The sequence below is a fragment of the Cygnus olor genome, chromosome 6, assembly GCF_009769625.2.
Source record: "Cygnus olor isolate bCygOlo1 chromosome 6, bCygOlo1.pri.v2, whole genome shotgun sequence".
Classification (NCBI taxonomy): domain Eukaryota; kingdom Metazoa; phylum Chordata; class Aves; order Anseriformes; family Anatidae; genus Cygnus; species Cygnus olor.
In genome coordinates this window covers 14,457,884-14,479,277 of record NC_049174.1, presented here as the reverse complement: position 1 = coordinate 14,479,277, position 21,394 = coordinate 14,457,884, and the positions used below count along the sequence as shown (strand labels likewise).

At 43.6% G+C, this 21,394-nt stretch overlaps 2 protein-coding genes across 2 annotated transcripts in view; one reads left to right on the top strand and one right to left on the bottom strand.

Annotated features, from left to right (window-relative positions):
- The window catches only part of ABI2 (abl interactor 2), a 61,659-nt gene extending 49,498 nt beyond the window's left edge, over positions 1-12,161 (top strand). The window contains 4 exon segments of the mRNA XM_040560883.1: positions 605-763; positions 4,457-4,543; positions 4,862-5,035; positions 5,949-12,161. Coding sequence (XP_040416817.1) covers positions 605-763; positions 4,457-4,543; positions 4,862-5,035; positions 5,949-6,124 — 596 coding nt within the window. The 3' untranslated portion in view covers positions 6,125-12,161.
- Positions 9,702-21,394, bottom strand: part of RAPH1 (Ras association (RalGDS/AF-6) and pleckstrin homology domains 1) — a 95,559-nt gene continuing 83,866 nt past the window's right edge. Inside the window, 1 exon segment of the mRNA XM_040560882.1 lies at positions 9,702-21,394. Coding sequence (XP_040416816.1) covers positions 19,922-21,394 — 1,473 coding nt within the window. The 3' untranslated portion in view covers positions 9,702-19,921.

The following is a 21,394-nucleotide window of genomic DNA, read 5'->3' as shown; positions in this document are numbered from 1 at the left end:
GAATTATTTCTACTGACAGCTCCTTTAAAATTAGGTCTTTGAGTATGATTTCATTTATTCTGTACTTCAAGCAGTTTCTAACATTCTATTCTCCCCAGATGATTCTCTGTATATTTCTTGAACAGCAATAAGACAGTTTTCAGTTGTAGAAGGTAACATCTCTGAATCTTAGAAATGGCATACATATAGTTTGTACATGTTGTGTTGCTTGATGGCTGGACTGTGAAGTGTTATTTTTCGCAGGTTTATAAATGAGATGACTGAATTTGCAAGAAGTTATTATAATACATTATATAAAATATGCAACTGGGAATGACTGTCTTTCATTTTGAAACTTTGTAGCATAGATACCTTTGCATTTCCATTTTGGCTTTTGCAATTAGTGCCAAGTACAGGCAGTTGGGAGAATTATTATGTTGCTATTGAGACATCCAGTATTTGGCAGTCTGGTAGCTGAACTGGCTGAATGCACCTAGGACGCAGATTGTCTTTAAAGAACAGAAACCTTTCCAAGCCTTTGAATCTTGAATGTAGCTATTAAAAAAAAAAAAAAAAAGGCACGCATCATTCTTCTCTTGGTAACACATTTCCCTTTCTAACCCAGGTCACCCAGTTCAGTTCTACAGCATGAACAGGCCTGCATCTCGACACACGCCCCCAACAATAGGGGGATCTTTGCCATATCGGCGTCCTCCTTCGATCACGTCACAGACAAGCCTTCAGAACCAGATTAATGGAGGACCTTTTTATAACCAGAACCCAGGTAAGAAAGGTTTTCTGCTGTGCTGAATTCAATGCAGGGGTGAATTGACTGCACTTCAGGTCTCTGAAATTCTGTCTCCACTGCAGATCTTGCAGTTAGTCTCAGATTAACTACCAGTAGAGTGCTGGTAGCCATGCTGAAGCTGTGGTGCAAGTACAGAGCATTCAGCTTGCACTATGGCAAGCAGCACAGAACAATGTGGGCTTTGTTGCCAGATGAATTACTTCGATCTCCCAGAGATCAGAGATGTGTGCATTTAACTTGAGAAGGAAGTGGATGGTCCTTCTGGGGACAATGAGGATGGAGGAGCTTATATGAGTAAACTGCAGCCCAGTTGCCTGAAATATGTGGGACTTGTTAAGCACATTACGTGCATATTGAAATCTAAAGGGGAACAGACAGGAAGGAAAGGGAAATAGCTATAAAAGAAACCTTTCAATATTACCTTTTGCAGTAAAGAGGATTTTCAGTATATCCAGATTTTCTGACAACTGCTGTGCATTTCTGTATTAGTAAAGGGATAATTCTTTGGAATTTACCACTGCATTGTTAAAGGTAATCATAAAGATGCCAAATAGACTTCAAATAAGTTACATAACCATGAATCAGTCTGTGGACCCAAAAAGAAAGTAATGATTATGGTGATTAGTCACTTGAGCTGTAAATCACAAACAAATACTTCAATTATACTGTCACACATAAACAAGCTGTTGTAAGAGCAGTATACAGAATTTATTAGCTTTGTGGTTAAACTAAACCATTTTTTTGGACTGCACCTTGAGAGGAGAGGATGCTCAAATATGTGTAATTGATGAATATCCTATGAATAGAGGGACTGTTGTCTCTGTAAGGAGCAGGGGGTAATAGTGGCAGGATGGAGGCCACGGTTGCTTCTCAGCATTCCCGAAGAGAAGGAGAAATTACAAACTTCCGGCTTGTAGTGATGAAAGAGAGACCCTACACAGGCAGAAGGAGCATGTCAGCTATGGCTTGTTTTGCTTTGCAGGTTGTTTGGCAATAAAGCAATACTTTTCTTCCTTTCTTTTTTTTTTTTTTTCAAGTATGGTGGCATAGTCATTTTTGTTTATTTACTTCAATACTGCTACTAAGATAAGGTAATTTTTCTCCTTCATGGTAAGACGTTTTCAGCAACTGAAAAGAAAATAGTAAGGAAATGCAGACCCTTAACTGATCTCGGCATAAATCTGTCCCAAAGACACCCTTGCCAGTTATATCACCTAACAAGTGGTGCAACTTTGCTACGTTAGTTAAATACCAGTAGGAGTTCAGCTGCCTGCAGTATAGAGCTCAGTACAGGCTGAAAACCGTTGGGAAAAAGTGGGGGCGTGTTGGGATGGTGGTATGCACTGCACACTTTTCATACAGCTGAATTCTTACCAGGCAGAAGCTATCTTGGGAAAGGTGCTCTCAAGCATTTCTTAATGAATCCACAGTAAACATGTTGATGAACTTTTATTCTACCAGTGGTCTATATGAAAGCAAGCTGAGTGGGAATGCTTAAGATGGTGTTTATCTCATCTTTTGAGATAGCAGGAGTGCAATAGAGTTCTTCTGATGCACTTTATAAGAAGTCATTATTTTAAAATGTCATTATATGAAAAAATAAATAAATTACTGTATTGACCAAATACAGTAAAGGCCAAAACTAGAGTCATTATGTATTATATAGAGACAATATAATAAGATAGTGCCTGCACTGTGTGTAGACTTAAGTATAAAACTTGACATAAGGTTAAAATAAACAAGGAATGATGTCAGCTAGTGTTAGCCATCACCATTTTGATTAAACTGTGCAACCCAAGCTAACAAAGGGATTTTTTTGTGTTTGCCTAGAGTGATTTATTTTACTACCTGGAAAGCCTTGTTATCTCCTTCAGAGAATTATATATAGCACACATACGCAGCATGCTGAAGGGATGTAGGAAACTGAAGCTAGTCTCATATGATAGATATGGACTGTATGTATTCATGTGACTTGAGTAGAGGAAACATTTTGAAACTAAGTATTTTCATAGCATATATAATTAAAAAGGGGAGCACTTCATAGTTGAACAGGAATGCTGAATTCCTGAATGTTATTGCATTTGAATAGTACTTCAAGTTCCTTTTTCCCACTTTCATAAATGCAAGACCAAAACTTTTTCCCAGCTACTGTGGTTATACTTGAAAGAAGGAATATACTCTCTCTGGAGTCACTTCATTCAAGTCAAAGAGGTTGTAATTAGAAGAATATTTCAAAATTTCTCACCACTTAACTAATAGTTCTTAAGATAATGGAGCTTGCTTTGTGTAGAAGTACAAGGTTGTTCTTGCAACAAAAAGGATGGTTGCTGCATTGTGCTTTTTATGTTTATTTTGCATGCTTTGTTTGGGGTGTGTGGTTGTGACAGGAAGGTGAACTTGAGTGGCAGAGAAAGTGATGGTTACTAAATGAGCAAACAGGAAAATTTGAGACGTTAATGTTGAATACCTTGGATTTTTTTTTTCCTTTGATGTGAATTAATTCTGAGAAATACTCAGAATTAATTCTGAGAAATACTAAGTCATATGTAGCAGCTCTGGAATTAGCTTGAAATTTAATTAGCTCTGTTCTGTAAGCTAAATAAATGTACTGGTACATGAAGTGTAGACCCTTTTCCCTGGTGTTCTTTTGGACATGATTAAATGTCTTTGTATGCCACTACTAACAAGAAATAATTTAGTTGTGCTTTTCCTGAGGTGTGATTTCTGAAAAATAATCCTGGAACTTGCTTAAAAAAAAAAAAAAAAAAAAAAGAATTGTACTGCATTACCCTTACAAATTGAGACTAAAACTAGATAAAAATATTAAGTAATTTAGTTAAGTATTTTTTTTTTTTACCCTAACAAGATAACTGAAACTTTCATTCCTAGCTTAAACCACAGTTTAGTGGTATAACATCTGCAGCTAGCTGAAAGTGTATTCTTTAAATGTGAATTCATGTGTATCATACAAAGACAGTTCTTCTGTTACCAGCAAAACAGCTGTTCAGAGTTTGGTGGTTTGCAAAATAAGGTAGAAAGATACCGAAGGCAGCCCATCTGGAGTAGGCTCTGTTGCTCTGCAGCAGCACAGTGTGCTTTAATCTGCCAACCTGGTCAGAAGTCCTTTGTTTCTCAAAGGCATCTTTGTCTGGTTCACCTAAAATAAGTTAAATGAGGCTTTTTTTTTTGCCTACATTTTGGAGAAAACTCGTTATATCCAGCATTGGTACTAAGTTTTTGTGGATGCTGTTACAGAAAAGGTGTTACCTTTATAATATTAAGTGGATCTAAAAGGTGGAGGACTGTAGGGAAATAAACCTCTTGGCATATTTGTTTCTTAGGCCTATTCATAAAGTCCTGTAGTAATAAACCGCTGCAGTAATAAACATGTATTTGAGGGAATCTCGTAGTCAGATTAGACTACTACTTCAGCACGTATTCTTGATCTTATGAAAAAGAGCTGAGTTGGAAATACTAAAAATAGAGAAATCTCCTTGAAGTAAGGATTGGAAATATAAACACCCTGAACCATTTTTCTTTGAATGCCATCGTTTTTATTGCAGCTTCTTGGCAGACTGCTGTGTTGTCTGAGTGGTGATGATGTCTACTTTCCTGTTTGCTGCTTTGTTGTGTTTCTAACTGAATGCCTCTTTTTAATTTCTGTGGCAGCATCCCTTGCTCCTCCTCCCCCCTCCATCCTACAGGTAACTCCACAGTTACCGCTAATGGGATTTGTGGCCAGAGTTCAAGAAAACAGTAAGTTTGCTGCTTCCTTGTGCGATGATTTAGTACTGCATGTGGCTTTTGTTTCGAGTGGATGAAACATCTGTGTACAGCCAGAATTCTGCTTTCTTTACTGTCTCTGCAAGTTTGTCAGAAGTTCCTAAGGGGGGCTAAAAAGGAAATAATTTAATTGGAGGATCCTGATTCACTGAATTCAATGATTCTCTAGTGTATCTTCACAAGTTCCAAACGTTGATGCCAGAGCCAATAATTGGGACAGGGAATCTTATTTAAACCGTTAGCCATGGCTCTTAGAGATACTCTCATGGTTACATTGCTGCTTATTTTCAGTTTCAGATACTCCTCCCCCACCACCGCCTGTGGATGAGCCAGTGTTCGATGAATCCCCTCCGCCGCCCCCACCTCCAGAGGACTACGAGGAGGAGGAAGCAGCAGTGGTGGAGTACAGCGATCCTTACGCGGAGGAGGACCCTCCCTGGGCACCACGGACCTACTTAGAAAAGGGTAGGTTTAAAGCTGCTAGAGATGGTGGTATTATTTTTGTAATAGTTTCTATACGCTCCTGGTATCCAGCGCTGTGCAAAGTCTCTCTTACAGGTGCACAAAACGTGCCAAGTGTCCCACTGTGTGACTCTAAAGCATGGGCGGGTGCTCTTCACATGCCCATAGGACTCTGTGAGGGCTTCACGTGCTCTTCATGAAGAGGCCACGTGCCTGCACCTCTAAGACGCTGGGCATGCTTTGCGCACCCCTTGTAAGGGGGCTGTGTGCGTGGATCCTTGTGAGAGCCTTTTAAAGGATGTGCCAAGCATGCCCAGCATCCTAGAGACATGTGCGCAGCCCTCTTATAACGGCCTCATTGTAAGGGGCATGCAAAGCATGTCCAGTCTTAAGAGACTCACGAGTCTTCCATCTTAGTGGTGCACATGCTTAAGACACCTTTCTTACATATTGCGTATATACATGTTATGTAGGTATCTCTGTACATAGATATGTATATGTCCGTAAATATTTCCCTGTAGTAATAGTTTCTTAACAGCTATGCTGTATGATTGTAGAGTTTTTTAAATGTTATCTGGATAATGATATATATCTTCTGTTTCATATTTGCCAGTGTTTTGTCATATTTCTTTGACTTTCTGAAGCAGCTTTCATCTGTTTAGTATTTCCCACTATTCTGTGGTTGTAGGGAAAGTTCCTGATGATACAGTAGGCATGCATTTTGTTTTAGAGAGGCACTGTGTTTCCTTCTGTATTTCTTAAGTGGATTTCACTTACTTTGGTATTATGTATGATAGGAGTGATTTCTTGATAATGGGACTGCACATGTGCATTTTATATATCTAAATGTGGGGATAACTGAGGTACATGCTCGTACCTCTCCTAACAGTCCATACTCTGATTCTCTGTTCTTTAGTGGTGGCCATCTACGACTACACGAAGGACAAAGAAGACGAGCTGTCATTTCAGGAAGGTGCCATCATATATGTCATCAAGAAGAATGATGACGGTTGGTACGAAGGAGTCATGAATGGAGTGACGGGGCTCTTCCCAGGGAACTATGTAGAGTCCATCATGCATTACTCGGAGTGAAGACTCGAGGACAGAGCTCTGCATCTCCTGTTGCAGGAGCTGTCAGGGCTTCCCGGATCTCCACCAGCCTCTGGGGCCCCATCCAGAATAGCTGAATGAAGGATAATTGTAACAACCACTCTTTTTTTTTTTTTTTTTTTTTCTCCTCATTATAAAACAATAGTGATTTGAGTTGTTTGAACAAATGGCTCTTCCGGCTGCCAGCAGAGAGGCTATCCTGAGCCATCTGATGGTGAATTAAGCTGACCCATTCAGATGTAACAAACTCCTTGAGTAGCTGACACTTCAGTCAAATTCTGACTTTTGACAGGCTCTGGGATCTGTCTCAGGAATCCTGTGCGCCCTCACGGTACTACTTTTGGCAGCAGTGCCTGGCACTTGGGATGTCCTGCGATGTGTGTGGTGAAGGGTTGCTGGCCAGTGGATGTCCCTCCTGTTTCTACACTACACTCCTGTGCAGCTGGAAGAACGCTTGTGTGCTAGGGAACACTGGGATTTGTACACAAAGCCGTTCGTGTATCTGACTTCCTTACAGGTGGTTACATCTTAGCATTAAACACTTTTGCAGCTGCTCTGCACATGTAGGCTGACCCAGGGCACACAGAGCTGGCTTTGAATCAATCGCCTTTTAGTTTAGACAATTAGGATGGCCGCAGCCCAGAGGACCCTCACCCCCATTTCCTCATCTTTTGAATGCAACAGGTTTGGTTTTTGTTACGCACTGATGTAAACGTGCTGCTCCGCATCGAGCTACCTGCCATGGGTGCTGCTGGGTTAAACGGAACTCACAGATGCCATTGACGGTGAAGGTGAAACGAAGTTTACAGGTCCTCCTGGGGTCTGAGAATAAACTCTAGGGGCTGTGACCTCTAAGGTTCAGATCTACTCACGCCTGCTTGCACTAGAGAAACTTACCCCCAACTTTAGTCTTATGCACAATATAATCTTAAAAATCCAATCAGGTATTGTAAATTGGCTTTTTGTACTTGATGACTAGATTTGCATATGTACTGTGAGAGCCCTGTGCAGAGGCAGGACAAACGGCAATTGTCGTCTTCATGTCTGTTGCCAAAATCTCTTCAGTGGAAGTAAAAAGGGCTGTTGTGTGTACCGGTTTCCCATGGAAATCCAAGCAGTAACTAGTAGTAGTCCTAGCTCTTCTCCCAGTCCTTTCCATTGCGTATTTTGAAGAAATAGATATTTTGAGCTGTACTGGTGGATCTGGGGTGGAGTAATACCAAGTGAAGGCCCCTGGGTTAATAGTTTGCTTTTTAAGTTTCAGTTAAAATGCTGCTCAGTGTTCTGCTTTGCAGATCAGTGTAAAATGATGGCTGTACTAGTCAGCCCTCAGGAAGGACTAAACACTGTCTTTGGGTGAATGTCATGCACTAACAGAATGAACCGATTAAACCTCCTGTTGCAGTCCTGTTGGCCCACAAATGGAGCTGACCCCTGCGTTGTGAGAGCCTCCTTGCTAGGGCAACTTCCTGGACAACTTTTGACTGTCGCCTGACCAAGTTCCAGCTGGTACCAGCAGTAGCTTGTCAAAGGCAAGGTAACGCTGCACCTTTCTTCTGAGGCCTGTATGTAAAACAGCAGTGCAGAGAGCAGTGCCAAGGGTGAGTTTGTGATAATATTGGCAGGGGGACTTGACACAATCCGCTTGCTTTGTAGCCAGTGCAGTATCAGGATGGAGGTGCAGGTTTGGTACAAACTCGAGTGGGAAAAGGACCCACAGCTGCTCAAGGGGGAAGAAAGAGGAAACAAACAGGTGAGGTGCATGGGGGATACCGGTAAGTTTTATTGGTATCTGCGGTGAGCTTGCAAAAGAGGGCGTTAACTCCTGTGACAGTGTGTAAAAGGAACTAGTTTGGTGGAAGGTACAGTTCTGAAGGAACCAGTGCAAAGATGGAAGTTACTTTCTCCCATGCTTAGTCTGCAGCTGTGTAGCCAAGACACTGTTGTCTTCTTTGTAGAAGCTGGCAGCATTAGTATTTGGAATAAACGTTAGCTAGAACAGATACCCTTTTACCTTCCTTCTGTCTTGCAGCAAGACTAGCGGAAGCAGCCATGTTCAGTTCCCTCAGCGCATTTCTCTGGGAACATACCTAGAAACACTGGTTGTCCAGTACCTGGAATGTCTGTTTCCAGTGCCACAGGGCAGGCCTACAGCTTTTGCAAAGGGCAGTGGTGCTTGCAGCATGGCTAGAGATCAGGGTGATTGCACTGCAGTATTACACAGCCACCAAAGAATTGCGTTTTCCAGGAGTATTGGAGCTTTCCTGCCTTCTGCTGTGCTGGGTTTGTTTTTGGTGAAGACTGAGCACACAGTGCACAAATGTATCAAGTTTGGCAGCTTAGAACGTTACTACAGGAGAGCGAATGCTCTCTCCTTGCACACCCGTATTCCAGCTGGGAGGTCACGCATTAGTGCAATCATGTCTTTAACTCAGTATGTGTAAGAGCATGCGCTTGAATACTTCTGACTGATGGGTAGCGACAGTGTGTACTTCCATAGTGTGTGATACACACCCACGTCCTTAATTTTTGTTCAGCTGGTTGTGTATCTTGTGAGTTTTCTGTGTTGAGAGCTGCCAGAGCGGAACAGTATGTACTCTGGAAAGTGCTGAATGCATGTCAGAGCTCAGGACAGAAGATGAGGCTGAAAAACCTTGAAGATGTGCCAAGCTCCTTCAAAGGCTGGGTTGGCTTGATGGGCCAAAGATAGTTGGGCTTCTGCAGATAGCATGTGGTATTGCTTGTCCTGTAAGAGCTGCTCTGGATGGAATTTTGGGGTCACCTCCTGCTGGTTTTAAGCTTTATTATGCAGTACTAATGCAAATAAATGTGTTGAGTTTTATGCATACTACTTATTTTGTATAGATTTTAATTCTGTGGCTTGTTTGGGGATGATGTGATGTTATGGTCATAGACCAGGCCAAGGTAAACAGGCTTTGTGTATTAATGTTACATAGACTGCATGCTAGTGAAGTCAGTGAGGGTTGTGTTTCCAGTTTTGTCCCTTGTATGTCTTCTCCAAAACCTTCACCCCCACACCTCCTTATTTACATATACTTCTAAAAGGGGGGTAGGGGAGAAGTGTGGAAAAAACCCTCAGTATTTCACATAGATGCACAACTTCTCTTCACTGAGTTCTGCTGCCACAGTGGGAGGTGTTCAGCATCACAAGCCGTTGATCAGTGCAGCAGGTGTGCATGAGAGAGGTAGGGGAAGGAGACACTCCAGAATAGGCCAAAGAGTGCCGTATGGCCAAAATGAATGTTTCTGATTTCATGAGAGCTGTATTAGCCCAGCCAGATGTTTTCATTATGCACTAGGACTCTCTAGCTGTGGATTTGGCTTTGGTTTGCTGTAGCAGAGTTTTTCCTTGCTCTTGGCGCTTTGGGACAAAGCTATTAACTACAGCTATCCCTCTGCCACATGCCTGTGTGAAAGGAGGTCATAGACTGTCCCCAGCTAGTGTTGGTGCAGGTTATTTTCATGCCTTTGTTCCTGAGGGAGCTGGGGTTGCATGTGTCTCATGTTGTTGTTGTGTGGTTTTTTGTTTTTTTTTTTCCTCAGATTGCTTTTCTTTGTTCCCCTCATTGGCTGTTGCAGCAGACGGTTGAGAGTGGCAGGAAAACCAAGCTGCCCATTTTATGCCTATGCATCTGGACCGCACCTCCATGCCCAGTAGCAGGAGCAGGCACTACAGAGCAGAGGCAGTGCCAGGGGACTTGTTAGCCTGACTTGTGAGAGATCACAGACACGGACGTTGATGAGCCGCTGCTCTCACTGGAGGGCAAAAGGTGGAGCGTGGCCCTTGTCTTGTTGTAAGTGATAACAGGAAGTTGAGTTGGGGTTTCCTGGAAGTAGGTGGAACTTGTTGCTGGTTTGCACCACAGCTCCCCCACTGTCCCTCTGGTCTCTGGCTGGGTGTGTTACCAGGGGTGGCAGGAAGGTTGAGAACCAGCTAGCTCTTGCTAGAACAGGTGGTTCTCCTTTCACACCTCCTGAGACCTTTCTTTCTTTGCTGTTTGGGGGCTCTTGCTGTGCATTACTTTCTGTAGTAAGAGGATGTGCCTGTCTTCTGCTTATGCCAGCACGCTCGTCTCGTCAAGGCAGCCCTAGCGCCATGTTTGCAAATCGGCAGAATGCTTGGTCCCCTGCTCTGCATGGTTCTTCAGCACTCTTGGTGACAGCCGAGAACCAAAGGGTACGATGGCAGCAATGCAGCGTCTGCCAAGCAGCACTTTTACCTTGGGCTTTTCAGCTGCCCTTGAGACGGGAAGCAGCGACAGGACTGATGCTCCTTTTTGGACAGAGGGTGTGCTGCCGGCCTGCCACATATGTGTGAGTCGCTGACTGGTGGTGGACGGTCATGCACTGGTGCAGCGTGTTGTGCTTCTGGGGTGTCTCCTACCTGTGTCAGAGGGTGGCACGTTACTGCTGTGCTCTGCTCAGCAGCGTCCAGCAGTTCCCAGTGAATGCTGTAGCTGTGCCTCTCTTCAGGAGGAACAAGCTCACTTTTAATTATGTCTCTGGCCTTCAGGCATAGATCAAATGCAAAAGTTTTGCATTTTTGTGTGGAAAGGACAGGACTTTTCTTCGGTTAGTAATCTGGTGGCATTTACAGGGCAACTCGTTGGAAGCTGCTAGAGGAGGCTGTTGGAGACTGGTGCTGTGGCTTCTACTGGGTTTCTTAGCATTGAGTGTAGCGTCACTGACTGAGGACTGCAGCATTTCAAGAAACCTTGCAAAACCCATACAGTCTTTAGTCAGACAAGCCTTTGCTGGCAATAGTGGTAGTGGGAAATGTGCAGAACTGTTGCGTTCACTAAGACAAGTATTTAATCTTGAGAAAAGGCAGTGTTGTAAAACAGTATGAGCAGCTAGATGATGGTCTATATGTAGCTTATAGGGAGCCATGTTGAAGAATTTACTGTGCTTACAGATATATTCTCCACCTTCCTCACCCTTTGGCATCACTCAGTATTAGGCACAGCCACAGTTTGTGGCTAAAATGGTATTACACAGAGGTCAGAATAGTGCAAGAGGGGAACAGTTTTTCTTTTCAGTAGCTGAAGTCAGTGTGGAGCAACAGTCCTTTTGATTTTTTTTTTTTTTTGAAAGTGCAAGAGTAGTGGGACCTTTGTCTCCTTTCTGTGGGAAGGTTGCTGAATGCTTGATGCGGCCAAGGTTTGCCAACTGCAGTTACAAAGAATAATTCACAGACCACGGTGTTCTGCTGCTTTCATTCAAAGTAAAAGAACCGATGTGTTTTGTGCAGCCTCCTGTGAATGCAGGAACTTTTTTTTTTCCTTTGGTACTCTGAACATACCCATTTTATTAGTACCTTTGCTTATTCCAAGATGCGTTACAAAAAGGTAAAGTCAGCAGCCCGTTGGCCAGAGGTAAGCCTACACTCAGTATCCTGCTGAATACCTGTGTGGTGACTCTGCTGAAATACGTGCAGTGTAGTTGTTCCTATTTCTCTTAAAACCTCAGAAAAATCCTACCACTGTCTACTAATGAGGAAGAGCTTTGTACAAATTCATTTCCATTACAGCGCCTTGCTAAAGTGCTGACGTCTGGATTATTTTTTTTCTGTAAAGCCCAAGTGCTTCTTGTCACATTTGAAAAAGTGTCTTTTGCAACTTGCATGGACAAGTAGTTTCTATGAACTCTCTGGAAATGTTAGTGTCTAACATGGATCTTTTGTCCATGTACTTTTTTTCTGAAAGCAGAACCCCCCCACACACCGTTGGTTTGCAGTCAGAGGAGAAGCACCCTGTGCTTTTGATTTTGGCACTGCTGATGCAGTGGATGAGTGCAGAGCCCACTGTAAATGATCAAGCCTGCAGGACTCTGGGGAGCTGTGTGCCGCCAGTAATGTTTTTTTGTGTGTGCCATTTGAACCACCTTCCAAGTGAGTGCATAACCCAATTTTTAAATTTTTTTAATTGTACTTGGAATTAACTGTTGCTGTGTACTAAACCCTCTTGTTACGAGCCCTAAATAAAACAAACAAAGCACACACCATGTGGTCTGTCACCTTGTGTTCTGTGAGTGTGTCCCTGCTGCGTCACATTCCTTGTCTTTTGCTACAGACTTTTCAACAGGTCGAGGCTGGGATAAGTAGATTGTGTATGCAGCCCTGTTCCAGAGGAGCTCTGAGGTCAGCCCTTCCTGAGGTCAGCACAGGTATGATGACTTGCGTCCACCTCGCTGCCTTCAGCAGCTGCTCTCTCCACTAACTTCTGTATGACTGCCTTTCCTGCAGTTACCACTACTGGGTGGGATGCCAGCTCTTCTTCCAGCACAGGGCACCCAAGCCATGTTCACAGCTCTGAGCTGCCATCTTGTTCCACCAGCTTTAGGCTCGGATTCGTCTGAGCTGGCTGGAGAGCTGCTCTCCCTTGCCTTTCCCAAGTAACATTCTGCACCACCAGTGTTTAGGCAGAAGTCCCTTCCTCTGGGCCTGCAGGAACACGAGAGCTGCTCTTCTTTCAGTGGTGACATGCCTGCCCTGGGGCCGTGACACTTGCTTTATGTGCTGTGTCCTGTCCAGCTCTGATCTCCTTGTGGTATGCACACAGCTGTGCTGCTTGTGAATTCCTTTCACTGAGCTGCATTCCGTCTCCGGTAGGTGAGAGCATGCACTGCAGCTGCTGCTTCCCAAGGATGGTGTTCCATCTCCTGGCTCAAGGCAGAGGCTACCTCAGTTACATGCAAGACCAAGTACCTCAATGCCTCTAAGAATGACTGCCCCACGTCAGCAGGAATTCCAGTCTGAGTTCCTATAATCCTGACTTTCAAATCCCTGCAGTAATATCTCATGACTGCTGCATGGCTAGTCTATGAGCGTCCCTAAGGGAGAGATGAACAGAGCTGTATTCCCTACAGCGGACCCCAGAGAGGGGCTGCACCAGCACTTACCAGCCATCAGCTCTTCTTGGGTGAGCAGAGATGTACAGAGTAATGCCAGGACCCTGTATGTCTGGGGAAGCACGCAGATGGAAAGGGTGAGCCTTCACTCTGGGTCCTCTTTAGACCTGTAGCTGGTGTGCACCTTGTTACTGGTACAGCCAGTTCTGACCCGCTGGAAAGAACTGTGCAAAGGAACAATAAATAGCAATTTTATCAAGCGTGAGCACAGAAATTGTAACCTGTAGGCTGTCAGATATCTGATCCCTAAAAGGGGAACCACTGGTGCCCTTAGAAGACAATGTGGGCTATGAACTGAAAAAGGAAAATGGCAAGACAGAGGATTAAAACAATTATTAAATTTAACTACATCTTTATTGAATTGTGCATATTCCATTGTATAATGGTCTATATTGGGTACTCTATAATGTAGTATTTCTTTTGTCCTCTCTCATGCTTAAAAAAGTATATTTATACATATATTTATATATATTTATAATATGGCAAAGCTCCCCCCAACCTGAAGCTATCAGTCTAAAAGAGCTTTGATTTTTCTTTTTGGAAAGGGAAGAAGAGGGGAGGCAATCCCACTGAAAGACAGAATGTGCAATTTTCTTTTTAAAGCAGTAAACATGAATGTATTTATAGCACTCAGCACAAGTTTGCTGTACAGAAAAAATCATCATTGCAATGACACTTTTTTCTTACATTTGCATCCCCAGTATTATACAGGATATCACCAGTGGCCGCTAACAATTAGTGTAAGCCATAAAACAAACTGCTACTCCAGTTAATTTCTGGTCCACGGCAGTCCACTAGAAGGAGAACTAAGATTTCAGTTACAACTTGTGAAAGAATTTCATTTTCCTTTTTTAAGTACAAGCTTTATAGTGCTGCACCAAATCAGCAGTGAGGGAGCCTCTGGGCACAGGTTCCCTCGCTAAACCGCCCTTTGCCCCCACCCCTTGCAGATCTGTACCCCCAGTTACCAAAGGCAAGAGATGCACAACAGCTAGCAGCGGCAGCCCTGCTCTCTTGCCAAACAGCAGCTGCAGCCCCTGTCCACTTGGCTCCAGGACCAGCTGGTGCAAGAACATCTGTGTACCTGAAATTTAGCTCTGAATGCATCTTTGGCATCTTAGGAAAGGTGAGAGGAAACTGTTTTCCACTGTAGAGAACAGTTGGTTCCATTCCTAAGTGTCCTAACAGACGAGTTGCCTTAAGTGTTAAATAAGGGGGTTTCCAAAACCTGTTCCTCAAGTTCCTTCTCACCCATTCCCCTCACAAAATCCCTGCTGTGGGGGACTGTGCATACATATAGCACCAGTTCCTGTTCCTCCAAATTCTTCTCTAGCTCACCTCACCGAGGATGTACAATTTTCCTGAAAAGAGAGCTCACTGAATCCTTGCCCTACTCAGCGCCTCGGAGCACCAAATATCCATCAGCCCAAATAACTACTTTTCCTATGTTAGTGGCAATTACTTTAATTTACTTATGACAGCTAGGCGTGTGTTGTCACCTCATTTGCAATTTAGTGTCTTAAACTTTTCAAAACTAGACAAAGCCTGTGACTCATGGTATCACAGTATTAGTGAGTGGTAACCCCTGCAATATAATGCTGGTTTTGTCACTCATATATGTATTTAATATATATATTAAATTGAAGGAGATAAATAATTCAAAAAGGAAAATTATTCAATTTCAGAGAAATTTATATTTCCAAACTTAAACTTTTAAATCCACCAGCATATTACAGAAACATCTATGGAAAACCTGTAGTGTTAAATGCTCTCTGGTTTGGAGCCTGTCCCGAGTAACCAAGGGACTGCAAAGCTAAACACCAGGAGCCAGAAAATGGGGCTTTGGGAAGCTCCTCTCAAACAGAGGTATAAGAGTCCCTTTACCCCCAGATTAGGAGCACTGTTTGAACATGTACAAAATCTAAACCTTAATAAAAGAAAGGCAAAAAAAAAAAAACTACAAACCACCACCCACAAAACAACCAAAAAACCCACAACAAACAACCGAAAAGCCCTCATATGTTCTGGCTGCACCATCACAACCTTCTGTCAGGAGTTTATATTGCTTTTGTGTTTGGTCTGATAGAAAACTCCAGGAAAGCATCTGTGCTGACAAGGTGGAAGTCACATACGCATATACCAAACAGAAAATACCTTTATAAACTTCTGCCACTACATTAAAATAAATGATGAAAACCAGGAAGAGCAGTAAGTCTCGGAAATTCTGTGTGACAAATCAAACGGAAATGTCAATACAGCTCTAAAAAGAATTTGGCTCTACGTTAACAAGATTTTCAAATGGTAAATCTAATTCTCTAACACGGTAAGTGTTCCCCACCTATAGTTACAGCCAGTGAGTCATACAATGCCCCAGTTAATCAAGGAGATACAACTGATTTTAACATGACTCTGTATTAGACATAGTACTCGTAATAAGACCCACTTACTTACTATCTTACTTTGAATAAGAAATTATTTTACCTGTAACGGCACCACTGAAGTACAATTTAGTTCTATGTGGTTTTCTGTAATAAGCAGAAAAATTCTCTTTTTTGCCCTTCTGTTGTTGAAGCGGCACTTTCGGTTCCTTTAACTGTGGAAAAAATAATTTTAACCCAGAGCAAAACTGGCCACACTTTCTCTGAGCTGATTTGTGTTACCTGGTTGCCTAAGAGCACAGAACAAAGAAATTAGAAAAAAACAGCAACAACAAAAAAACCCTGTAAATGTGCAACTCCACAACAGTGAATCTTAAAATGCACTTGTTGAAATATTGCTCCCTCTCCCATCAGCCCTGAAACCAAAGTGATTCAGGTACCTTGACTCTTTCTCTGATGTGTCTGTCAATCACTCTGTGTTGCCCTGCAGGAAATCACACAATAAGTTCAGGAGAGGAGCTCTTTGGCTTTGAGGTCATGCACCAAGATAGAGCAAGCAGTGCTTTGCTGCAGGAGAAAGCCACTGCACAGGGGGAAGCAGGAGCTTTCCTCTTCCACGTACAATAACTGGATTTTTTAAAAAATTTATTTATTTACTGTGAGACATGTGCCTAACCTCCTCCCCCAAACACAGGTTTTAAAAGACAAAACAGAACCACTGGCATGTCTACTTCAACCACATTACCAATGATATATTCAGAACCACTTGCTCAAAAGCTTTTCTTGTTACTATCATTTTTCCTCTACGAGTAGTGCTGTTATGAGAGCCTAGTTTTCCCTTCCAAAGCAATTCCACAAGAGTGGAATTAAACTGGAGTGCCTGAGAAGACCAGGTTCCTGCTTTCTACAGCTGTGCTACATGCACAGAGATCCTCCCCCCCTCTCTGCTGGCTGAACAGATCCCTGCTACCTGCAAAGGTGGATGCTACTGCTGCTTGGCAGAGAGGAAATTAAGAGCATAAAGAATGCAGCTGTCAGCTCTCAGCTCCTCCTGCAGGAGCAGGGCTTTCCCTGACATACACTTTAAGTGCCAAAGGGTATATACACTTCATCATGCCACATTAACTATAGCTATACGCTCTCAGTATTTTAGGATAAAAGCATCTGCTATCTGTGGGTCCAGAGTATGAGATCTCAGCTCTCACATGCTAATTTTAGTAGTGCGAAAAGGATTACTGCCCCTGTTTGTAGCAAGAAGCATCTTGTTTTGTGTCTGAGCTTTGGCCCCTTTATTTTCTGATTTTACAAGATAAAATGGTACAATTCTGAGACCACTGCACAAGCAAATAAGGCATGATATTTGCTGTCATAAAAACAGTAAATAAACTGGAAAAGCAAGTTCCATTGCCAGGATCCATAAGCTGAAAAGGCAAACCAGGTTGTCCAAATCACTCTGTATCCAAATTTCAGCACACATCTGAGACAAAGCTGCAGCCACTCACATTTCTGTATCACTACTGACTGATGAAGTACGTCCTACTAAGAAGGATGCGACCTTGCAACCTTTGCCAACACTTACTCTTTTTGCTGTGAACCTTGAGTTAAACTTCTGTCTCCCAGCAAGCTGTTAAGCAGCCTGCAATGTTAAGCATGGATTCATTGTCCTGGGGGAGATACTGGGTAAATGAAACTGGGCACAAGAACATAAGAACAAAGTTCAAATGCCTCTGAAAAAACTGCACTTAAAACATTGCTCTGCCAAGTGCAAATCCTAGAGGTACCCGCACTGAGTGAACAGGAGAAAAAGGGCTGCAACCGTCACCCACCAGTGGAGCTAGCTATCTTGTAAGGAAAGGAAAACAGAGGGAGCAAGAATTCGCTGACTGATTCTCATCTGGGAGCATGTGCTGTGTCAGCCCAGATGCACCCTGCCAGGGAGTAGAAGATTTGTCCACTTACCTATCATCAGTAACAGCTGGGAGCTACGACTGTACTTGCACACCTTCTGCACTGGTGGGTGTGAGCCCCAGGAGCTGCATACAGTACAAAGCAGCAGGAGGACCAACGTAGAAAATTACAGCACCCATGAATTGCAGTATAGCTTAACAATCTTCCTGTGAAGTTACTTGCCAGCTATACTGAGCATGCTTAAAATCAACAATGCAAATGCTGTTAAGGACACTTGATAAGCACAAAAATAGTAGAAACAAAACTTTGTGAACAATTTGAAAGATACAAAAAAAGTGCCTTTCCATAGCAGTGCTTTAAAAATGCACACAATGGTATATTGTTATTGCTCAAAAAAACTAGTCAGAAATATTAAAACAATTTCCAGAGGTGCTGAAACGGAGTTTATAAAATTATATGAAACAGGTCAACAGAGACAGCACCATTAATTTTTCTCTTTTCATGATGCACTTATTTAAAACTATATAGTTATAGATGTATCATTTTCCCCCTCTAATTGGCAAAACCTTTTTCCTATTCATAAATTATTCACAAAGATATTAATTTTATTGTTTGGACTTAAAAAAAAACACAATAAAAAAAGGAATAGGGGACACTCACAATATTTCTTCTCAATCTGAGTTACTCTAATGAGAGATCAGTTTCCGTCTTGCTTTACACACTTGAAGATACTGTCAGGTCAGGCTACTTCCTTTGATTCACTTTTTGGGGGAGGATAGCATATAGTATTTGCTTTTGGAATAAAGGTAAACAGTAGAATCCTTTGCCAGCTGAGCCTTGACAGTATCCCTGTAATGACCAGGGAAGTTGTTAACAGCTGCAGATAGCATAGGTACAGTCCAAGTATTTTAGTTAATTTAAAAAGATTGTGTACCACTACCCTGTAATGAACATGCATAACACCCAGGACCACTTATCCTAATTACAATACCTTATTGTGTCCAATATGTAGGTAAGACTGTATAATCAAACTCCTGAAATGCAAGATGAAGGACGCTAGTACTTGATACGGTGATTGTGACTCGGTAGCAATAAAAAAAAAAAAAAGGCAATTATGATAATCTATTTCCTACTCATACGGCTCCTTAAATTAAACTAATAGCAAACGTTATTGCCTCTCAAAGTTTTTTTCCAGTCCTCTCCCTTGACTGCTAGAAGCGCAACTTCATAATTAACAGATTTATGCATTGGTCACAGCCTCTGGCAGGTCAAAGAAAAGAGAATTCCAGCTGTGCTTGGCCTGAAATTACCATTCCCTTCTCTCTTCTGAGAAAGGAAAGTTTCCTGACAGTTTCTAATGAATTACAACACTTTAACTGTTTCCAGACACTTATTTTTTTTGTAAAGATAATACATCTGATCAGGCACAGACAAGGTGAGACTGTACGCTGTAGCGTGTGTCTGTGTGAGAACAGAGTGTTCTCTACAGAAACCTACCTGTTCATTCAGGGAAAGAATGACACGTACAAGTGATGGATCCACACGGGTCAGCCTTGTGGGTTGGCACTGATTGCAGGAGTCCTGGCAGCTTTCAGGAGGGGTTAACACAAATGGTCATCTTGTGTCATAAAAACAAACGATTGAGCCTATTATAAACTTAAAATGCATAATGGATTGGAATAATACATATTTATCCTAGTTACTTCATGGGCAAATAATTTTCAATTAATTTGTAGCAGTGTATTTTTTAAAACTATTTGGAAGGAAGGAGGAGGTTCTTTATAGTATAAATATATTTCACTCCAGCCCACTATATATAAAATCTATTTTCTTTGTCAGAACATACTCATTTTCAGTAGTATTATGACCAGAATGTTTTGGTATGTTGAGTCTGTATTTTTCAATCAATGACCAATGTACAATTACTAGCAGAACACCTCCGCTTTGCACCATTATTTACCTATCACAAACTGCCAAAAGGTTTGTGGTGCTTTTTTTTTCCTACTTCTTTTTCTTTCTTCTTCCTTTCTTTAAAGTGCCCTCTACATCTCCATCTTATACGGTAAGATTTGATTGGTTACAGAGTCTTATTCCCAATAATATAATGACTGAAACAATAAATACGGCTCTACAAAAACATTCTGGTTATCTTCTATAATTGCGACGAAATATATCACAATATATTATATACCTACACTTATAATACATGCACAAACATGTCTCACATGGACAGACACTACAAAAATTATCTTCCCCCCAATGCAGAAAAAGTAAGAAAAAGGGATTTTGGTCCAATCCATACGAAGGGTAAAAGAAATTGAAAGGATTAAGTCGATGGCTCTCTACCCACTTCCCCCAATAAAATATTGACAACCCCAAGCCCCCAACTTTTTTGGCCTAGCCATGAAAGGGGAATGTCTCTCTTTAACCTTAGCTACAGTTTGAGATCACCTCTTTTGACGGGGCTATTGTCCACGTCCCCACATTCTCTCCAAGCGCATAACATCACAGGCTGCCTGACCACAGAGCAGCCCTCAAGTCAGAGAGCACCGGCCCCTGGGGACTACCAGTCCTGCGACAGCTTGGTGTTCTGATCCCGTTTGGGAGGTGCAGGTGGCGGCCCCCTCCGTAACGTTGCATAGCCAGATATATGACTGCCCTTGAAGCTGCTCGTCTTCTGTTGGTCAGCCAGAAGCTCCGGCGGGGGTGGCGGCAGGGCCATGTCGTCCATGGTGGCTGTGGGCTCTGCTCTGGACATCCGTGCAGAGGAGAGGGAGCCGTGCCGGGTGATGGATTTCCGCTGCAGCGTCCGGTTGAGGTCTGCCAAGAATCCCGGCTGAACGCTAAGGCTGGACTTGGGTGAAGTGGGCACTTGGGGGCCAGGAGTCACCGGTGGCTCTGCAACGTCTGCCTGTGTCAGCCGAGTGCTGTCATTCCGCTTCGGACGCGTGGGCGGTGGGGCTTTTTTAATGGATGGTTTTGACCATGCCTGAGGCTGGGGATTGACAACAGCAACTTTTGGGGAGGTACTGCCTGAAAACACGGATGGGATCTCAACTGGTGGGACAGGAAGATCTATTTCAGGTGGCGGTGGTGGAAAGTCTGAATCCGACGGTGGTGAAGGGAATTCAACCACGGGTTCCTTCCCAGACACACCTGGCGCAGGAGCCTTGGCTGGGATCCCCCCCTGCGGAACGACGATGGGCAAGCTCACACCAGACAGGTTGAGCTTTCCAGGCTTTGGAGGGGCTGCAGGAGGCAATGACTCCTTCAAAGGAGACCCTGACGGCTCTGGTGGGTGTGCAAATTTGCTGACAAGGCGGTCCACTGAAGGTCTCTTGGACTCATGGTACTCAGTGGAGCTGGTGGATTTGATGCTGGAGTTCCGCTGAGGTGTTGGAGGTGGTTTCTTCCCTCCAGGGCTTGATGTCTTGCTGGTCTTTTTGACTGGAGACCCTGATTTGTCAGGGGGGGGAGAACCTGCAGAGGTAGCTGGGGAAGGAGGTGGAGGAGGAAACACTAAGCTGCTCTCTGGTGGAGGAGGGGGGAAATCCGGAGAGGGAACAGAGGCGGGCTGCCACTTGGGCTTCGCCTTCACCGCTGGAGGCGACTGGGGAGCCACGCTCAGCGGCAGGGGTTTCAGAGGCTGGGGCTCAGTGGCAGGTGGGGTGGGAGGAGGTGGGAACTGGCTGACTATCTGCTTCACCACTGACGGCACTGGGGACTGAGGGGAAGGAGGCGGCTTCACAGAGAAACTCTGCTGCTTTGGGAACGTTGGGGGAGGAGTGGGGCCTGGAGGGGCTGGGGGCAGCGGAGGCACCTGGGAAGAGGTGACACTCGGTTGTTTCTTAATTGCAAGGGGCAAGGGAACTGACACAGGGGGGGTGACATGTGTGACCCCTGGTGACGCTGCCTTCCCGCTAGGCTGTAGAGGGAGAGTTGTCACGAGAGGCTTTGGGGGTGCTTGGGGTGGTGGGGGCGCAGGCACGAGGGGAGGAGGGGGTGGCAACGGGGGGGGCAGCAGTGGCTGCAGCAG